The sequence below is a fragment of the Girardinichthys multiradiatus genome, chromosome 11 (assembly GCF_021462225.1).
Source record: "Girardinichthys multiradiatus isolate DD_20200921_A chromosome 11, DD_fGirMul_XY1, whole genome shotgun sequence".
In the NCBI taxonomy this organism is placed as follows: domain Eukaryota; kingdom Metazoa; phylum Chordata; class Actinopteri; order Cyprinodontiformes; family Goodeidae; genus Girardinichthys; species Girardinichthys multiradiatus.
Genome location: NC_061804.1, coordinates 43,879,523 through 43,899,580, shown reverse-complemented (window position 1 = coordinate 43,899,580; position 20,058 = coordinate 43,879,523). Strand labels below are relative to the sequence as shown.

Here is a 20,058-nt window from a genome sequence, read left to right as displayed (position 1 = left end):
CCTGGACATGTAGACCAGCTCTGTTCTTGGGGACGAGAGTTTGATGTAGAACTTCATCTGGTTCAGCAAAAGAGCAGCAGCTAGGATAACGGCGTCATTTGGTGCTGACAAGCACCCAAACCACTTAATGAAACTGCATGTCACAGTTAGGTGGAATTTGTTACCTCCTGCTAATTTTTGAGCTGAAGGTGGAACCAAAGTAATGTAACCCCGCTTTGCTGAAGTGGTGGTTGGCTGAGTGGCTGGGATGGCTGGAACTGGCAGCAGGTTAAGCACCCTTGGATGTAGACCTGAGTGTCGTGAGACGTTGGAGGACAGAACGCCATCTGTTGGAGTGTGTGAAGTGTGGCTTTGTAGCTCCTCTGGACCCCTACAGGAGAGTAATGGGCGTAGGCTAGTGTGACCCCGCTTTGGTCTGTTGGAACAATGCTGAAAGCATGGGAGAGCTGTTTTATGCCAACCTGCACACTGAAGGTGCACACTCTGGTTACCTTATGGAGATGGCAGAGCCAGTCTCCTGGAAGGAGTTTGTAGCTAAGTTGTGCCTCAGTTTAAAGGTGATCTTCTTGGCACAGGCGGTCATACAACTCTCTACTGATTGATGATTTTTCCAGCCAGAGTGTTAGAAGCACTTCTGGTATGAATGTGCTTTCCAGGTGCACACATTCCACCACTTTGGGGTTGTAAGTTTTCAGACATGGGTTCTTTAAAGAGCAAAGCAATTAAGCATGACTGCGGGGATAACTGTTCTGGGTCACTGGGTGGAGCTGTGTAGCAGGGGTGCCCGTGTCTGGCTGTGACGAGGGCCCGAGAGGTTCTTTGGGCTCCTCTAAGCTGGCAACCTGGTTGGTCACAAAGGATGGTTTGCTGCTTGCACCCAGGGGTTTTGGCATTTCCACCTGGACCCAGAGTTGGTCCTGGTAGCAGTCCATGAAGCAGGGCCAGCCTGTCCAGCAGGTCCTGGCCACCAGGGATAGCTGGCCAGAACCTGCTGGCCACCTTTGTTCTTATAGGCTCTGTGGGGACTGAGGAAGCTACAGATTTAGAAGCTACAGAACTTCTCACCCCTCTCATATTAAATGCACAGGTCTTTCCTACTATTATGTTCTTGAGAACAAGGTTGAAGTCCTGCATGTGAACGTATGGAGGTGTCAAATAAAACTGCAGGGAGGAAGCGAAAAAAAAAAAAAAAGCTCACTTTGGGTTTGTCAGGGACACCTCAGACTTACTGCAGACAAACATGTTAAAGTTGATGTGAGGCTAGGATACTTTTTCAGATTATGAAGTACACAAAAATACCAAATAAAAAGAGGCATGGAATTTGAGCTAACGTTTGTTGCCATTATCAGGGTTTCTGCAGGTTTTAATTTAAGAAATTTTAAGACCTTTTTATGACCATTATGAATTAAATTTAAGACTTTTTTGAAACATAAAAAACGTAAAGAGGAAACAATTCCCAGATTTCCTCATTTGCACTGTATGATTGATGCCTAATCACTGTGTGAAGGACCCAGAGCACCTCCGCTCTTAATGTTGGCTCTGACCCAAAAGCGACGTGGAGATCGCTTACTGGACTTGCGGTGCTGCTGTGTGAGTCTCGCCTGGGCAGTGTGGAGATAGTGCTGGGCCCGGGGCTGGATAGTTGGCAAAACTGGCTGATGGCCTTCGTTTGCTGGAGACCCTTCATAGCACTTAAATGCTTTTCACTCTTTGAATGTGACTCTAACGCCCGTACACCCATCGTTCCAAGTTTAATTACTTTTTTGCATTAGAAGCAGCAGGCTTCAAATACGTTGTCCGAATTTAAAGAGCCGCTTTCCTTTTAACTTCCGTCAGGTGTAAGGCCAGCCTGCCTTATATGTTCTAAATCACTTGGACTTATAAAGATTGGAAATCTAAAGAGACATTATGAAACCAAACATAAGAACTTAAATCAAATCCACCGCCTGGGTCTGACAGTAGGACAAGGAGAATAAATGAACAGAGTATGAGCGAGCTACACAACTGATGACACGGCTGCTCTTACAGCACAACAGCGAGCATACAAGTGTTCACTGCAAGTACAGTGAATATTGGAAAAACACAAAAAGCCTTTCACTGACTGGGAAATGATCAATGATTGCAGGAAAGTTGTGGCAGAAACACTTTAAGAAGGACAACTACTTAAGGAAAAGGTTAAGCAAATTGCCATGCCTGCCACAAGCACAAGGAGAGCAGAATTGTTTTTCTGAGATGTACAGACCCAGGTCAACTGAGTTATTCAAAGTGCATTTAATATTGGTACTTAATTGCATTGCACTTTTCTGTTCAGCAGATGGTTTCATGGGCATATGAATAATTGATCAGTAGTTAAAAAACAAAAGATCTGGTGTTAATTAAATGTTAAATAAAAATAAAAGGAAATATTCTTGTCAGTTGGTTTTAAATGTTTGGAACACAAAGTGTTTGGATGATGGAGGCAGTGACCTCCTGCTATTTTAGTTGGAGCCCCTGCTCTAGTTTTTGCCATTTCTTGTAGCAATATCTGGAGCTTCCACTCTTGGGAAGAAATTACCCTAAATTTTTCGGTTGTAAAATTTGTCGTTGTCGTCGTCTTCCGCTTTATCCGGGACTGGGTCGCGGGGGCAGCAGACTCAGCAAAGACGCCCAGACGTCCCTCTCCCCAGACACCTTCTCCAGCTCCTCCGGGGGGAGCCCAAGGCGTTCCCAGGCCAACCGAGAGACATAGTCCCTCCTGTGCGACCTGGGCCGTCCCCTGGGCCTCCTCCAGGTGGGATGTGGGACGCAGCTGTGAGGGTGCCCCATGGCTTCATCTTTGTTTAAATCTCATTAACTGTGCAGAATCTTTTGTGTGGTTTTGTTCATTTAACTTTATATAAAACCCTAACTGAGGTTGTATTTTTATATTATGACACTATGTATACTAACATCAGAAATATAGTTGCTGCAAAGCTCTAACTGTACAGGACTATTTTCACATTCATTGACAATTTTAGAGAGCTTTTTGCATCAGTTTTGTAGAGTGTTTCCTAGTAGATAATAATTATCACATGGTCCAGAATGTATCTGAATAGAAGTCTACAGTTATTATATCATTTAGCCGTTGTTTCTATTAGTCTGTCGGCACACCTGCCCTGTGGCACCTCCAAGTTTTTATCTCTACATAAAAATAAAATAGTTCCAAATCAATTTAGTTATGACTCAAATGTGCTAGAAGCATTTATGCAGCTGCTTTATGTGATACAGAGCTCATTCAGATTTAGAGATAATCCCCCACATATATTTTTTTACTTTGTTTTGTGACCCCTTTGGTTCACTCAGTGCCTGTGATCTCCTTGATCAGACTGAGTTCTCCCATGTATTTTAAATTGTGAACTAGTACCTAAATTAGGCTAGAACTTTAGACCATTTTTTTAAAGAACTGAAACAGCCCTGTACCACCAAATTGGAAGATGCAAAAATGAATCAGATCCTATGTGAAAAACTTGCATTTTCTTCATAATCCTCGCTGTTTATCATTAAGCTCACAATGCCTTACTGCCAGCTGCGTCTCTAATGTACACAATGTGTAAAACATTTTTATTCGGTTGCTTTTCAAATGCTTTGCATTCTTGTAAAATCCAGCATTGGAAATTCCTACATCTCCACCAGCTGTTAGTTTTCTGGAAGTATCTTGGTTAAAGACACCTTTTTATTCCAAGTTATCAGCCATAATTTTGTGGCTGCCAGGAGATCAATATAGTTTGGGACATGTATTTTAATCAGTCGTCATTCATTGTAGTTGTGTGAAGGAGATTTTAAAGAATGAAGCTTAGCTTCACTTTAAGTCTTTGAGTCAACCTAGCCCTTCACTTCATCCTCCGGCACCTGGACTCCACAGGAACCTATGCCAGGATACTGTTTGTGGATTTCAGCTCTGCCTTCAACACCATCGTCCCAGTTCTGCTACAGGAGACGCTCTCCCAGCTGAGTGTGCCCGACTCCACCTGCAGGTGGATCACTGACTTCCTGTCTGACAGGAAGCAGCGCGTGAGGCTGGGGAAGCACGTCTCTGACTCCCTGACCATCAGCACCGGTTCCCCCCAAGGCTGTGTTCTCTCTCCTCTGCTCTTCTCCCTGTACACCAACAGCTGCACCTCCAGTCACCAGTCTGTCAAGCTTCTGAAGTTTGCGGACGACACCACCCTGATCGGACTCATCTCTGATGGTGACGAGTCCGCGTACAGATGGGAGGTGGACCATCTGTTGGACTGGTGCAGCCAGAACAACCTTGAGCTCAACGCTCTAAAGACAGTCGAGATGGTTGTGGACTTCAGGCAGAACCCAGCCCCACCCGCCCCCATCACCCTCTGTGACTCCACTCTTCTCGATGTGCAGCGTTTTCTGCCACACTTTTTCCTTCCCACAGACTTCCCACTGAGGTGCCTTGATACAGCACTCTGGGAACAGCCAATTCGTTCAGAAATTTCTTTCTGTGTCTTACCCTCTTGCTTGAGGGTGTCAATAGTGGCCTTCTGGACAGCAGTCAGGTCGGCAGTCTTACCCATGATTGAGGTTTTTGAGTGATGAACCAGGCTGGGAGTTTTAAAGGCCTCAGGAATCTTTTGCAGGTGTTTAGAGTTAACTCGTTGATTCAGATGATTAGGTTCATAGCTCGTTTTTTTTTTATTATGCGTTATAAGGTATATTTATGCATATATCTTTATGTCCTTAAATACATATATACAAATATACACATATACAACAGTGCATTTGCAACTTCAGTATGCAGTTGTTTGGTACTCTATTAAATGTTCATCAGAGAAACAGCCTGGGGGTAGCACTGTTGCCTTGCAGCAAGAAGGTCCTTTGTTCGATTCCTGGCCTGGGGTCTTTCTACATGGAGTTTGCATATTCTCTTCCTCCCAAAGACGATATGCCTGTTAGGTTAATTGGTAACTCTAAATTGCCCTTAGGTGTACGAATGAGTGTGTGCATGGTTGTTTGTGTGTTGCCCTACGATGGACTGGCGACCTGTCCAGGGTGTGCCCTGCCTCTCGCCCATAGACTACTGGAGATAGGCACCCTGTGACCCACTATGGAATAAGGCCAGCCGAGAGACATAGTCCCTCCAGCGTGTCCTGGGCCGTCCCCTGGGCCTTCTCCCGGTGGGACGTGCCTGGAACACCTCCCGAGGAAGCCGTCCAGGAGGCCCCTCCTCACCCAATCTCTAAGGGAGTGCCCGGCCACCCTACGGATCTCATTCTTTCGGTCATGACCCAAAGTTCATGGCCATAGGTGAGGGTAGGAACGTAGACCGACCGGTAAATCGAGAGCTTTGCTTTTTGGCTCAGCTCTCTCTTCACCACAACGGACCGGCACAGTGCCCCCATTAATGCGGCAGCCGCACCGATCCGTCTGTCGATCTCCCGCTCCATTTTTCCCCCACTCATGAACAAGACCCCGAGATACTTGAACTCCTCCACTTGAGGCAGGAACTCCCCTCCAACTTGAAGAGGACAAGCCACCCTTTTTCGGTCGAGTACCATGGCCTCGGACTTGGAGGAGCTGATCTTCATCCCAGCCGCTTCACATTACACACAAGCACACGTTAGACAGCAATAATAGCAGTTGAAGGAGTTTTATATACATCAGAGTGTAGTTCATATCAAGTAAGAGGGAGTGTATCAATGTCAATGTCAATAGCAAATTCTCTTGGAGGTTTTGGGATTTTAGTTTCTAAAACAAACGTGAAAAAAGGACAGTCGTTAAACAACTCCTTAACAAACATATTGTTATCAAACCAATCTTCATGAACAATGCCCTAATTTTGAAACTGATATCTTGAATATTCCAAATGTAACATTTGTGAGGAGATATGTTATGTTTGTACACCAATTTTCAACACAGAAGCATCTGTTTGTGAAAGTTATAATGTTTAAGAGAAAGCTTTCCTATTATGGAGTTTTGAGAAAATTCAATCTGGAAGAACCCCTCCTCTGCTCCGTCCAATGATTCCACCATGCTTCCCTGCTCCGGCCAATCAGCATCGAGTCAGCATCTCCTCTTCAGCCAATCACCGTCCAAGGCTCCGCTTTAAAGATCTTCACTCACGGACTTCCTCGCTCTTCAAGCTGAGCTGTGACCCTCCTCCTCCCCATCTCCACCATCTGCTTCCTAGCTCCTTCAGATTTCCCTACCTCGTCAGGCCTCCACTCCACCACCAGTTGGATCCCTGGGGGAAGACATCTCTAATTCTATTCATAAGTTGTTAATTGAAGCTCACTTCATTCTCAGCGTTTGTGTCTTCCATTGGGTCCGAGTGCATAAGAAATAAATATTTGTAAATTAACTTCTCTAATCGCCAGCTATGCGTCTTTTCATTGTGAGTCTTACAGGATTGAATTGTAGTTACACATTAAAATAAAACCAAGATCTCCTTAAGGATTAAAAATGTGTGTTGGATATAATGCTGCATTGAGTTAGAAATCAATAAAAATATTTTAATCCATTTTATCACAAAATTAAAGTTAGGGGTTTCAAACTCATACTAATTAAAACCACCTGAACTAAATTCATTAACGATCACATTTTCCAAATCAAGTGAGATTTTTTCCTTTTAAGTAAAATGAAAAAGAACTGTGTCAATTTTTAATCAGAGGTCAAGAGGAACTTCAAGAGCTGTTCTCGCAAGAGCTAAACAAGGATGACCTTCAGCTTTAGAGAGCAAAACGTCCTGTTATGGATACATTTCTCTGTGAGCATAAATTAAAACTTTGTTACAAAGAAGTTACAGTTTTCTCTGCTATAGAAAGACCTTTAGCAATGATGTTTTTTAATGTAAGTGGCTAAGAGACAATTTATTTTGTTCTATTTAAATCCTTGGGTGGTTCCATTTGGCGGTTTAATTCAGCTTCTACCACATACATTCATTTTTAATTGATAGTTTTATTATTAAACGTCACTTTAAGCAACCAAACAAATACATTTTACTTTTCTGCAATGTGATAGGTTAATATAAAGGGATTCATTAATTTTGTTTCCACAGAAGACTCTTTACACCTTTGTTTCAGTGACTTGTCATTTGTAAAGAAAGCTAAATTCGCAAAATCATCTGTGTGCTGTTTTTTGATACGATAAAACATTTATTAACACATGCAACCATTTTCTGTCTTTTTGACTTAGTGCCTCCAAAAATCATCAATCTTTCGAGGGATATAGTTATAAATGAAGGATCTAATGTGACCCTGATGTGTCAAGCCCGCGGCAAACCAGAGCCTTCCATCAGCTGGAAATTTATCTCCAATTCAGGTAAGCTGGTTGTCTAATAAGGAGTGTCATTACTCCTGAGAAGTTTAGCCTGATTCATTTTTAATGCTTTGTGTTGCTTCTGTCTCTTGCCCTTCCCCACATCCTGCATGTTTTCCACATCTATCAGTGACTGTGTCTCACCCCTGGTGGATTTTTCGCTTCACTAACTCCCATCATTACCTGTTCCAGATCATCATTACAGCACAATCATTTACTGGAAAATAAATTGGCCCTGTTGTAATTGGACTAATTAATTAGGATAACTGAATGGACGTAAATATTTTATGAGTGGTTACTGATAAAATAACACAGAGAAGATTAAAATAGGGAGGAACATTGTTTCTAGTAGCACGCCATGCCCAAATCTTTTTCCTTTTTATTTCACTTCATATATTTTCAGTGGGTTTGCTTCTTTATTACTTCAAGAAGACTGAAGCAAACTGAATTATGGTTGCTATTTCTGTAAGCCTGTGTAGCCATGCATGGTCTAATTAGGAAAGACACATGTATTTATATGCTTTTAAGACCTCAAACTCTGTGGTGCAATCTGTGCTGTTTATTTAAGCTAGTTTGTGTGTTGAGATCCTAACACGGTGTAAATGTGACTAACCTGCCTGTGAGGAGATAAGTAGCGAAAGGAAACAGTAATTGTTTCTTTGGAGAAATAGAAACAGTGCGCCAGCTGTTTCCCCTGGAAATCACAGCCAAATGTTTTTCACACATAGATCTGGGTGTAATGTAATGGTTGAGCGGATTGCTTGGAGAGACATATTTTTATTTTCCAAAATGACTAAAGCACTACATTTATGAAACTAATGAACTGGGAGACCATTGTGGTGGGTGGTGGGCATACAAAGCACTTTATTTTCATTGCAGAGACCACAATTCTAATTTAAACTCTTGTGTCCACGGTTATGTAACAAATACAATTTGTACATAATTAGATTTATTTTTGTGAACCTTTACTGACACACAAAAAATACCATTGTATTAGTCCAATTTTAGGTTTCCGACTTATCTTTAAAAAAATGGTTGTCCTTAAAAGCTATGCTTTTTTTTTACACCTGTAAATATTTCTGCCGACATTTTTAACCTCATTATTCTCAAATGTTGCTTTCATTTAAATGAAACCTCCTTTATACATTTACAGGGGTTGGACAATGAAACTGAAACACCTGGTTTTAGACCACAATAATTTATTAGTATGGTGTAGGGCCTCCTTTTGCGGCCAATACAGCGTCAATTCGTCTTGGGAATGACATATACATGTCCTGCACAGTGGTCAGAGGGATTTTAAGCCATTCTTCTTGCAGGATAGTGGCGAGGTCACTACATGATACTGGTGGAGGAAAACGTTTCCTGACTCGCTCCTCCAAAACACCCCAAAGTGGCTCAATAATATTTAGATCTGGTGACTGTGCAGGCCATGGGAGATGTTCAACTTCACTTTCATGTTCATCAAACCAATCTTTCACCCGTCTTGCTGTGTGTATTGGTGCATTGTCATCCTGATACACGGCACCGTCTTCAGGATACAATGTTTGAACCTTTGGATTCACATGGTCCTCAAGAATGGTTCGGTAGTCCTTGGCAGTGACGCGCCCATCTAGCACAAGTATTGGGCCAAGGGAATGCCATGATATGGCAGCCCAAACCATCACTGACCCACCCCAATGCTTCACTCTGGGCACGCAACAATCTGGGTGGTACACTTCTTTGGGGCTTCTCCACACCGTAACTCTCCCGGATGTGGGGAAAACAGTAAAGGTGGACTCATTGGAGAACAATACATGTTTCACATTGTCCACAGCCCAAGATTTGCGCTCCTTGCACCATTGAAACCGACGTTTGGCATTGGCATGAGTGTATGCGACCAGCATAGACAGCACAGAAGCAAACACCTCTATATTAATATTATTTTAAACTTAAATGAACCACAGTGTTCCACTCAAAAAAACTGTTTTTGCTACAGCTTCAGATGGGGTGATAATGTGATTGTTTGTAAACTGGCCACACAGAAGAGATCAGGAGAAAAATAAGTGAAAAGATGGAATTAAGTGATTTCTGATTCAACTACATGTGGCTGAAGTCCAGTAATATGTTCTCTCTGGTGCTGCTCAGCATGAAGCAACCAATGTGTATTAAATGTGCTTTTATTAATGCATAGCCCCATGCCAATGTGTTTTGTCCTTTAGTCAGTTTGTTATCCTGGACACATTTTACCCACAAAGAATAGTAATAGTGTAAATTTCTGGAATGTTAATATTGATTTAATTAAAACTTTGTGAAGCTGATTTAAATATAGAACTACCTACATAAAGTTTCTCAAAGCAGGATGGCCATGTTTTTTCCAAGACAAATTAAGTGGTTAGTCGGATTTCAAAATCCAGTGAACTACCTCAGTAAACACCAATGCAGGTTCCAGTTCCAAAGTAAAATGGATACAGTTCCACAAAAACAATGACATGTTCCTTGTTTTGAAGTATAGTAAATAAAGTTAAGCTTTACAACCCAACATACCGACTTCAACCCCATGAAGTTGGTATGTTGTGTAAAATGTAAATTTAAAATCAGAATACAGTGATTTGCAAATCCTATTCAACCTGTATGCAATTGAATACACTACAAATAAAATATATTTAATGTTCAAACTGATCAACTTTCTTGTACTGTAGTGGATTCAGTTGAATATACAGGTCCTTCTCAAAATATTAGCATATTGTGATAAAGTTCATTATTTTCCATAATGTAATGATGAAAATTTAACATTCATATATTTTAGATTCATTGCACACTAACTGAAATATTTCAGGTCTTTTATTGTCTTAATACGGATGATTTTGGCATACAGCTCATGAAAACCCAAAATTCCTGTCTCACAAAATTAGCATATTTCATCCGACCAATAAAAGAAAAGTGTTTTTAATACAAAAAACGTCAACCTTCAAATAATCATGTACAGTTATGCATTCAATACTTGGTCGGGAATCCTTTGGCAGAAATTACTGCTTCTATGCGGCGTGGCATGCAGGCAATCAGCCTGTGGCACTGCTGAGGTCTTATGGAGGCCCAGGATGCTTCGATAGCGGCCTTTAGCTCATCCAGAGTGTTGGGTCTTGAGTCTCTCAACGTTCTCTTCACAATATCCCACAGATTCTCTATGGGGTTCAGGTCAGGAGAGTTGGCAGGCCAATTGAGCACAGTAATACCATGGTCAGTAAACCATTTACCAGTGGTTTTGGCACTGTGAGCAGGTGCCAGGTCATGCTGAAAAATGAAATCTTCATCTCCATAAAGATTTTCAGCAGATGGAAGCATGAAGTGCTCCAAAATCTCCTGATAGCTAGCTGTATTGACCCTGCCCTTGATAAAACACAGTGGACCAACACCAGCAACTGACACGGCATCCCAGACCATCACTGACTGTGGGTACTTGACACTGGACTTCTGGCATTTTGGCATTTCCTTCTCACCAGTCTTCCTCCAGACTCTGGCACCTTGATTTCCGAATGACATGCAGAATTTGATTTCACCCGAAAAAAGTACTTTGGACCACTGAGCAACAGTCCAGTGCTGCTTCTCTGTAGCCCAGGTCAGGCGCTTCTGCCGCTGTTTCTGGTTCAAAAGTGGCTTGACCTGGGGAATGCGGCACCTGTAGCCCATTTCCTGCACACCCCTGTGCACGGTGGCTCTGGATGTTTCTACTCCAGACTCAGTCCACTGCTTCCGCAGGTCCCCCAAGGTCTGGAATCGGCCCTTCTCCACAATCTTCCTCAGGGTCCGGTCACCTCTTCTCGTTGTGCAGCATTTTCTGCCACACTTTTTCCTTCCCACAGACTTCCCACTGAGGTGCCTTGATACAGCACTCTGGGAACAGCCTATTTGTTCAGAAATGTCTTTCTGTGTCTTACCCTCTTGCTTGAGGGTGTCGATAGTGGCCTTCTGGACAGCAGTCAGGTCGGCAGTCTTACCCATGATTGGGGTTTTGAGTGATGAACCAGGCTGGGAGTTTTAAAGGCCTCAGGAATCTTTTGCAGGTGTTTAGAGTTAACTCGTTGATTCAGATGATTAGGTTCATAGCTCGTTTAGAGACCCTTTTAATGATATGCTAATTTTGTGAGATAGGAATTTTGGGTTTTCATGAGCTGTATGCCAAAATCATCCGTATTAAGACAATAAAAGACCTGAAATATTTCAATTAGTGTGCAATGAATCTAAAATATATAAATGTTAAATTTTCATCATGACATTATGGAAAATAATGAACTTTATCACAATATGCTAATATTTTGAGAAGGACCTGTAAATACTTGACTATGAAACACTATGAAACAGGCGCTCTAAAAAGGCGCCCCATGTAAAAAACGTTTTTGGAATTTTATCAAATATGGAGTCAGGATAAAAGGCAGAACACTGTTCTAACTAAATCAATTTACCACCCCACCCTCCACCACCACACACACCTATACACACTACTAATTTGAGAAGTGTTGGTTATTTAGCAGCTCTTTTTGGAGACATTTAGGATTTCATCCTAGCTATCATCATGTTTAAAACAGATGCCCAGATATGTTACCTATGGTTGTTTGCGGTTAAAAGCAGAATGTGAGAAAGTCATACTCTGTTTTGAAAATTAAAGTTGACAAGAACAAGATGAAATGTCTTCATTTTTTATTTATTTTGAAATAAGGTATTTCATGTGGTGGAGGGGTTTGAGTGCTCAAATGATCCTAGAGGCTATGTTGTCTGGGGCCTAAATGCCCCTGGTAGAGTCTCCCATGGCAAACAGGCTCTAGGTGATGGGTCAGAAAAAGAGCGGTTCAAGAATCCCTCATGAGGACAAAAATATCAAGGCACGTGACGTAGCCCGGTATGGCGGAGCCGGGGTCCCACCCTGGAGCCAGGCCTGGGGTCGGGTCTCGTCGGAGAGCGCCTGGTGGATGGGTTGCTACCCGCGGGACCCGGCTGGGCCAAGCCCAAACGAGAGACGCGAGGCCATCCTCCAGTGGGCCCACCATCTGCAGGGGGAACCGTGAGGGACCGGTGCGAAGAGGATTGGGTGGTGGACGAAGGTGGCGGACGAAGGTGGCGGACGAAGGTGGCGGACAAAGGTGGCGGACCAAGGTGGCGAACGAAGGTGGCGGACGAAGGTGTCGGACGAAGGTGGCGGACGAAGGTGGAGACCTCAGCAGCCCGATCCCCGGATGCTTAGGCTGGCTCTAGGGACGTGGAATGTCACCTTGCTGTTGGGGAAGGAGCCTGAGCTTGTGCGAGAGGTCGAGAGATATCGACTAGAAATAGTCGGGCTCGCCTCCACGCACAGCGTGGGCTCTGGAACCCCTCTCCTTGAGAGGGGTTGGACTCTCTTCTACTCTGGAGTGGCCCACGGGGAGAGGCGGCGGGCTGGTGTGGGTTTGCCTGTTGCCCCCCAGCTTAGCCGTCTCGTGTTGGTGTTTACCCCAGTGGATGACAGGGTCGTATCCCTGCGCCTTCGGGTTGGGGAGAGGTCTCTGACTATCATTTCAGCCTACGGGCCGAGCGGTAGTGCGGAGTACCCGGCCTTCTTGGTGTCCCTGTCGGGGGTGCTGGATAGTGCCCCTCCCGGGGACTCCATTATTCTGCTGGGGGACTTCAACGCCCACGTGGGAAATGACAGTGACACCTGGAGAGGCGATCAGGAGGAATGGCCTCCCCGATCTGAATCCGAGTGGTGTTTTGTTTTTGGACTTCTGTGCTGGATTGTCCATAATGAACACCATGTTCAAACATAAGGGTGTCCATCAGTGCACTTGGCACCAGGATACCCTAGGCAGGAGGTCAATGATCGACTTTGTTGTCGTATCATCAGACCTTCGGCCACATGTTTTGGACACTTGGGTGAAGAGACGGGCTGAGCTGTCCACTGATCACCACCTGGTGGTGAGTTGGATCCGCTGGAGGAGGAGAAAGCCGGACAGACTTGGCAGGCCCAAGCGCATAGTTAGGGTCTGCTGGGAATGCCTGGCGGAGCCCTCAGCCAGGGATGTATTCAACTCCCACCTCCGGGAGAGCTTTGACCAGATCCCGGGGGATATTGGAGACATAGAGTCTGAGTGGACCATGTTCTCCGCATCTATTGTCGATGCTGCTGCCCGTAGCTGTGGCCGTAAGGTCTGCGGTGTCTGTCGCGGCGGCAATCCCAGAACCCGGTGGTGGACACCGGCAGTAAGGGATGCTGTCAAGCTGAAGAAGGAGTCCTATCGGCTGTGGCTGGCTTGTGGGACTCCTGAGGCGGCTGACGGGTAACGTGAGACCAAGCGTACTGCGGCCCGGGCTGTGGCAGAGACAAAAACCCGGGCCTGGGAGGAGTTCGGTGAGGCCATGGAGAAGGACTACTGGTTGGCCTCGAAGCGATTCTGGCAAACCGTCCGGCGCCTCAGGAGGGGGAAGCAGTGCTTCGCCAACCCTGTTTATAGGGGGGGCGGGAGACTGCTGACCTCGACTGAGGACATTATCGGGTGGTGGAAGGAGTACTTCGAGGATCACCTCAGTCCTTAAATGGCAGGAGGTCCACTACCTCCATCATCCAAACTATTTGCGGTCGGAACATTTTAAATCAACTGACAAAAATATTTTCTTTCACATTTATTTAACACTAGATTTTCTGTTTTTAACTACTGATCAATTATTCATACGCCCATGAAATCATCTGCTGAACAGAGTACAATCCAATTTAGGAACCAATATTAAATGCACTTTGAATAACACAGTTCAAGCTGGGTCAGTACATCTTGGTAGAACAATTCTGCTCTCCTTGTGCTTGTGGCAAGCATTGCAATTTGCTTAACCCGTTCCTTAAATAGTTGTCCTTCTTTTCCATCTAAAGGTGTTTCTGCCACAACGTCCATGCACTCTTTGATCATTTCCCAATCAGTGAAAGGCTTTTTGTATTTTCCTATAATCCACTGTACTCTGTACAGTGAACATTTGTATGCTTGCTGTTGTGCTGTAAGACAGTGATTTTCAACACTGGTGCTTGAGGCACACTGCCCTGCAGGTTTTAGATGTTGCTCTATTCTAATACACCTTAGTCTGATTGCAGCTCAGCAAAAGCCTGTTAATCAGCCATTAACTGAAATGATGTGAGCTGAACCAGGGAAACGTTTAAAACATGCAGGGAAGTGTGCCACAATTACCAGGGTTGAAAATAAGAGACTGTAGCTGCATTTACATAACAAATGTAAAGAATTGTTGATATTCAATGTTAAAAAAAAACACAATTTCGCAAATCTGGTGTTTCCATTAAATAAGAAATACAAATTACATGTGAACAAGTTTGTTTAGGTGATAACTCATTAAAAAACATGGCAGCGACCGATGTAAACACTTGCAAACACTTGTAAATGCTCGCATTTCTTTGCTTTTTGGAATCTAAAATGCTGGTAATGCCACAAACTAAATTTTAAATATACTTTGTCTCATGGTAAATCCCAACATGCCACACCATCATCCTCCTACTACTTCCTGAAGTCTTCTTTGTCTTTTTCGCCAGTAGTAACATCCAGTTGTTGATCAGGTGACTTGTGTGATGCGAAAAAAGTTTTTACTTTGCACTTCTGTGAAATACACCAACTTCGATATGGACAAAGTAAACATATCAAACCTTGTCAGACCCAGGCGGTGGCTTTGATTTAAGTTCTTATGTTTCATAATGTCTTTAGATTTCCATTCTTTATAAGTCCAACTGATTTAGAACATATAAGGCAGGCTGGCCTTACACCTGACGGAAGTTAAAAGGAAAGCGTCTCTTTAAATGTGTGATATTTATTGTCCACTTTATGTATTTTTGACAAAGCCATCTTCTTTTACTCACTCACCTGTGGACCACCAAGTCATTGTACTGTGGGCAAGCATGAGCTCCCAAGCTAGTAACTTAGCAGCTATTAATAGTAACGTTAATAGTGCCACATCATTTTTAGTCTTTAGAAAATTTCCCAAATTTGTCTTGTTTTTTTTTTTTTGTTTGTGTTTCTGCATTGTGTTTATTTTCTGGATTATTAGTTTGTGTTCTTATGTGGCCATCACACTACTATGTATCAGGCTTTTGATTCAGTGCAGTTGGAAGACATGTTGCTATAGCAAAATAACTCTCTTTTATTACCTTGAGACTGTAGCGCACATGAATTGATTAACGGATTAGCCAGGCGGCCATGGAGTGCCGCAGCTCACACTCACCATGTAAACCATACAGGTCCTTCTCAAAAAATTAGCATATTGTGATAAAGTTAATTATTTTCCATAATGTCATGATGAAAATTTAACATTCATATATTTTAGATTCATTGCACACTAACTGAAATATTTCAGGTCTTTTATTGTCTTAATACGGATGATTTTGGCATACAGCTCATGAAAACCCAAAATTCCTATCTCACAAAATTAGCATATCATTAAAAGGGTCTCTAAACGAGCTATGAACCTAATCATCTGAATCAACGAGTTAACTCTAAACACCTGCAAAAGATTCCTGAGGCCTTTAAAACTCCCAGCCTGGTTCATCACTCAAAACCCCAATCATGGGTAAGACTGCTGACCTGACTGCTGTCCAGAAGGCCACTATCGACACCCTCAAGCAAGAGGGTAAGACACAGAAAGAAATTTCTGAACGAATAGGCTGTTCCCAGAGTGCTGTATCAAGGCACCTCAGTGGGAAGTCTGTGGGAAGGAAAAAGTGTGGCAGAAAACGCTGCACAACGAGAAGAGGTGACCGGACCCTGAGGAAGATTGTGGAGAAGGGCCGATTCCAGACCTTAGGGGACCTGCGGAAGCAGTGGACTGAGTCTGGAGTAGAAACATCCAGAGCCACCGTGCACAGGCGTGTGCAGGAAATGGGCTACAGGTGCTGCATTCCCCAGGTCAAGCCACTTTTGAACCAGAAACAGCGGCAGAAGCGCCTGACCTGGGCTACAGAGAAGCAGCACTGGACTGTTGCTCAGTGGTCCAAAGTACTGTTTTCGGATGAAAGCAAATTCTGCATGTCATTCGGAAATCAAGGTGCCAGAGTCTGGAGGAAGACTGGTGAGAAGGAAATGCCAAAATGCCAGAAGTCCAGTGTCAAGTACCCACAGTCAGTGATGGTCTGGGGTGCCGTGTCAGCTGCTGGTGTTGGTCCACTGTGTTTTATCAAGGGCAGGGTCAATGCAGCTAGCTATCAGGAGATTTTGGAGCACTTCATGCTTCCATCTGCTGAAAAGCTTTATGGAGATGAAGATTTCATTTTTCAGCATGACCTGGCACCTGCTCACAGTGCCAAAACCACTGGTAAATGGTTTACTGACCATGGTATCACTGTGCTCAATTGGCCTTCCAACTCTCCTGACCTGAACCCCATAGAGAATCTGTGGGATATTGTGAAGAGAACGTTGAGAGACTCAAGACCCAACACTCTGGATGAGTTAAAGGCCACTATCGAAGCATCCTGGGCCTCCATAAGACCTCAGCAGTGCCACAGGCTGATTGCCTCCATGCCACGCCGCATTGAAGCAGTCATTTCTGCCAAAGGATTCCCGACCAAGTATTGAGTGCATAACTGTACATGATTATTTGAAGGTTGACGTTTTTTGTATTAAAAACACTTTTCTTTTATTGGTCGAATGAAATATGCTAATTTTGTGAGATAGGAATTTTGGGTTTTCATGAGCTGTATGCCAAAATCATCCGTATTAAGACAATAAAAGACCTGAAATATTTCAGTTAGTGTCCAATGAATCTAAAATATATGAATGTTAAATTTTCATCATGACATTATGGAAAATAATGAACTTTATCACAATATGCTAATTTTTTGAGAAGGACCTGTATGTCCATCACTGCTACAGAACAGATGTAAAGCTGTACGACTCAAATATTACAGGGATGGCCCAATATTATCATGACTTAATCTCATTGCAACGCAGTTGAAATGCTTCCTTCACATATGCATGCTGGGTGCTTTAACTGAGGGCAACTGACCAAGTTTCAGATTTATTTGACTTACAATTATCTGACCACTTAGGGGCACTGATAGAGCAATAACATTTAATCCCTAGATAGTTAGATGATCCTTTATTATAGAAAAAAGATGGTGATGACACAGAAAAGTAAAGTTCTTGGTCATGATGCAGCAGAACACGGTGAAATATTGATTTGGTTTTTCTGTTAATTGCTATATTTATGTTTTAGATTTAGTTCATTTCAATATTCTGATCACCACACCATGTTCTTTGTTACCATTTTTTACCAAGAGTTTTCTTTTTCCATTCTGTATACAGCACAGTCTTGCCCTCAAAATTACCTGCCTGTATTATGTCTGAAGTTTATTTGTGTTTTTGGCCTAACTCCATGTATACCCATCACAACTAATGGTTTTATTTATTTGCCAATTTTATCAGCTCCTTTTCAGTATCACACTGGGAGGAAACTTGGCAAGATAACTTTAAGAACATAGAGACACAAAGCATAGCACAGCAACATGTCCTAATTTCTGGTAGAGCACAAACTTTTGTTTAGTATCTTACACCTTCTGTGCAACACTTCCAGCCTGGGGCCAGTCAGTGTGGGCCCATGCAGTACAAGTACTCTTGAGTGTTTAAAGAGAGTGAATTAAAAAATAATGAGACTCACAGTGTGTGTGTGCGTGCGTGCATGTGTGCGTGCGTGTGTGTGAGTGTGTGTGTTCAACAATCCGAAGGACTTCAGACTACTGATGGGGCACTCAGAGAGAGACAGCTAGCCATCACATTTGATGTATAGTTGGCTTTAGGGGCTTCTGGTGGATCAGAAATGATTCCTGGGTTTCCTGCAGATCACACAACCTGCATGTTTTCCAGTTGAGGTGCCCAGTCATCACATGCTGCAACAGGGCCGCCAAAACAAACATGCAGAGCAACGTTTCCTGTTGTATTTCTGTAAATATAGTTGTTATTAGATTTTTCGTTTCCTTTTAGCTTCCAACCAGAATATAGTTGAAACCAGATATTTACATACACAACATGAAAATACACTTTTTTTTCTCCCTTTCTGAAATTAAATCAGAGTAAACATTTTCTGTTTTATATCAGTTAACATTACCAAAATAACTTCCAGTTGTTTAATGTCAATAATAAGAAGTTTTTTAGAGATCTTTTTAAAATGCTCTTCAAACTCAGAAAGTTACATATGTTTTATAGTATTTGGTAAAATTCCTTTAGAACAGTATGACTTAGTGCAAATATACTGCATATCCTTTAAAGGTCTCTCCCAAACGTTTGCTGGAATTGTGGACTGATTCCTGACAGTACTGTTAGCCTTGCTGACACACCTTTTCAGCTCTGCACACACGTTTTTCTATGGGATTGAGATCAGGGCGTTGTGATCGTCACTCCAAAACACTGACATTGTCCTTGAGCCACATTATTACTAATGTGAGGTTATGCTTACGGTCCTTGTTTATTTTCAAGACTCATTTCTGCTCAAGCTTTAACTTCCTAGCTGACTACTTGAGATGCTATAGTATTTATACATACAGGTCCTTCTCAAAATATTAGCATATTGTGATGAAGTTCATTATTTTCCATAATGTCATGATGAAAATTTAACATTCATATATTTTAGATTCATTGCACACTAACTGAAATATTTCAGGTCTTTTATTGTCTTAATACGGATGATTTTGGCATACAGCTCATGAAAACCTAAAATTCCTATCTCACAAAATTAGCATATCATTAAAAGGGTCTCTAAACGAGCTATGAACCTAATCATCTGAATCAACGAGTTAACTCTAAACACCTGCAAACGATTCCTGAGGCCTTTAAAGCTCCCAGCCTGGTTCATCACTCAAAACCCCAATTATGGGTAAGACTGCCGACCTGACTGCTGTCCAGAAGGCCACTATTGACACCCTCATGCAAGAGGGTAAGACACAGAAAGAAATTTCTGAACAAATAGGCTGTTCCTAGAGTGCTGTATCAAGGCACCTCAGTGGGAAGTCTGTGGGAAGGAAAAAGTGTGGCAGAAAACGCTGCACAACAAGAAGAGGTGACCGGACCCTGAGGAAGATTGTGGAGAAGGGCCGATTCCAGACCTTGGGGGACCTGCGGAAGCAGTGGACTGAGTCTGGAGTAGAAACATCCAGAGCCACCGTGCACAGGCGTGTGCAGGAAATGGGCTACAGGTGCCGCATTCCCCAGGTCAAGCCACTTTTGAACCAGAAACAGCGGCAGAAGCGCCTGACCTGGGCTACAGAGAAGCAGCACTGGACTGTTGCTCAGTGGTCCAAAGTACTTTTTTCGGAAGAAAGCAAATTCTGCATGTCATTCGGAAATCAAGGTGCCAGAGTCTGGAGGAAGACTGGTGAGAAGGAAATGCCAAAATGCCAGAAGTCCAGTGTCAAGTACCCACAGTCAGTGATGGTCTGGGGTGCCGTGTCAGCTGCTGGTGTTGGTCCACTGTGTTTTATCAAGGGCAGGGTCAATGCAGCTAGCTATCAGGAGATTTTGGAGCACTTCATGCTTCCATCTGCTGAAAAGCTTTATGGAGATGAAGATTTCATTTTTCAGCACGACCTGGCACCTGCTCACAGTGCCAAAACCACTGTTAAATGGTTTACTGACCATGGTATCACTGTGCTCAATTGGCCTGCCAACTCTCCTGACCTGAACCCCATAGAGAATCTGTGGGATATTGTGAAGAGTACGTTGAGAGACTCAAGACCCAACACTCTGGATGAGCTAAAGGCCGCTATCGAAGCATCCTGGGCCTCCATAAGAC

At 43.2% G+C, this 20,058-nt stretch overlaps 1 protein-coding gene across 5 annotated transcripts in view; it reads left to right on the top strand.

Moving 5' to 3' along the window:
* ntm (neurotrimin) overlaps positions 1-20,058 on the top strand; it is a 564,691-nt gene that overhangs the window by 502,818 nt on the left and 41,815 nt on the right. For all 5 annotated transcript variants that reach the window (XM_047378903.1, XM_047378905.1, XM_047378904.1 and 2 more), the window contains one exon: positions 7,165-7,290. In XM_047378903.1, the coding sequence (XP_047234859.1) occupies positions 7,165-7,290 (126 nt within the window). The remainder of the gene's footprint in view (positions 1-7,164; positions 7,291-20,058) is intronic.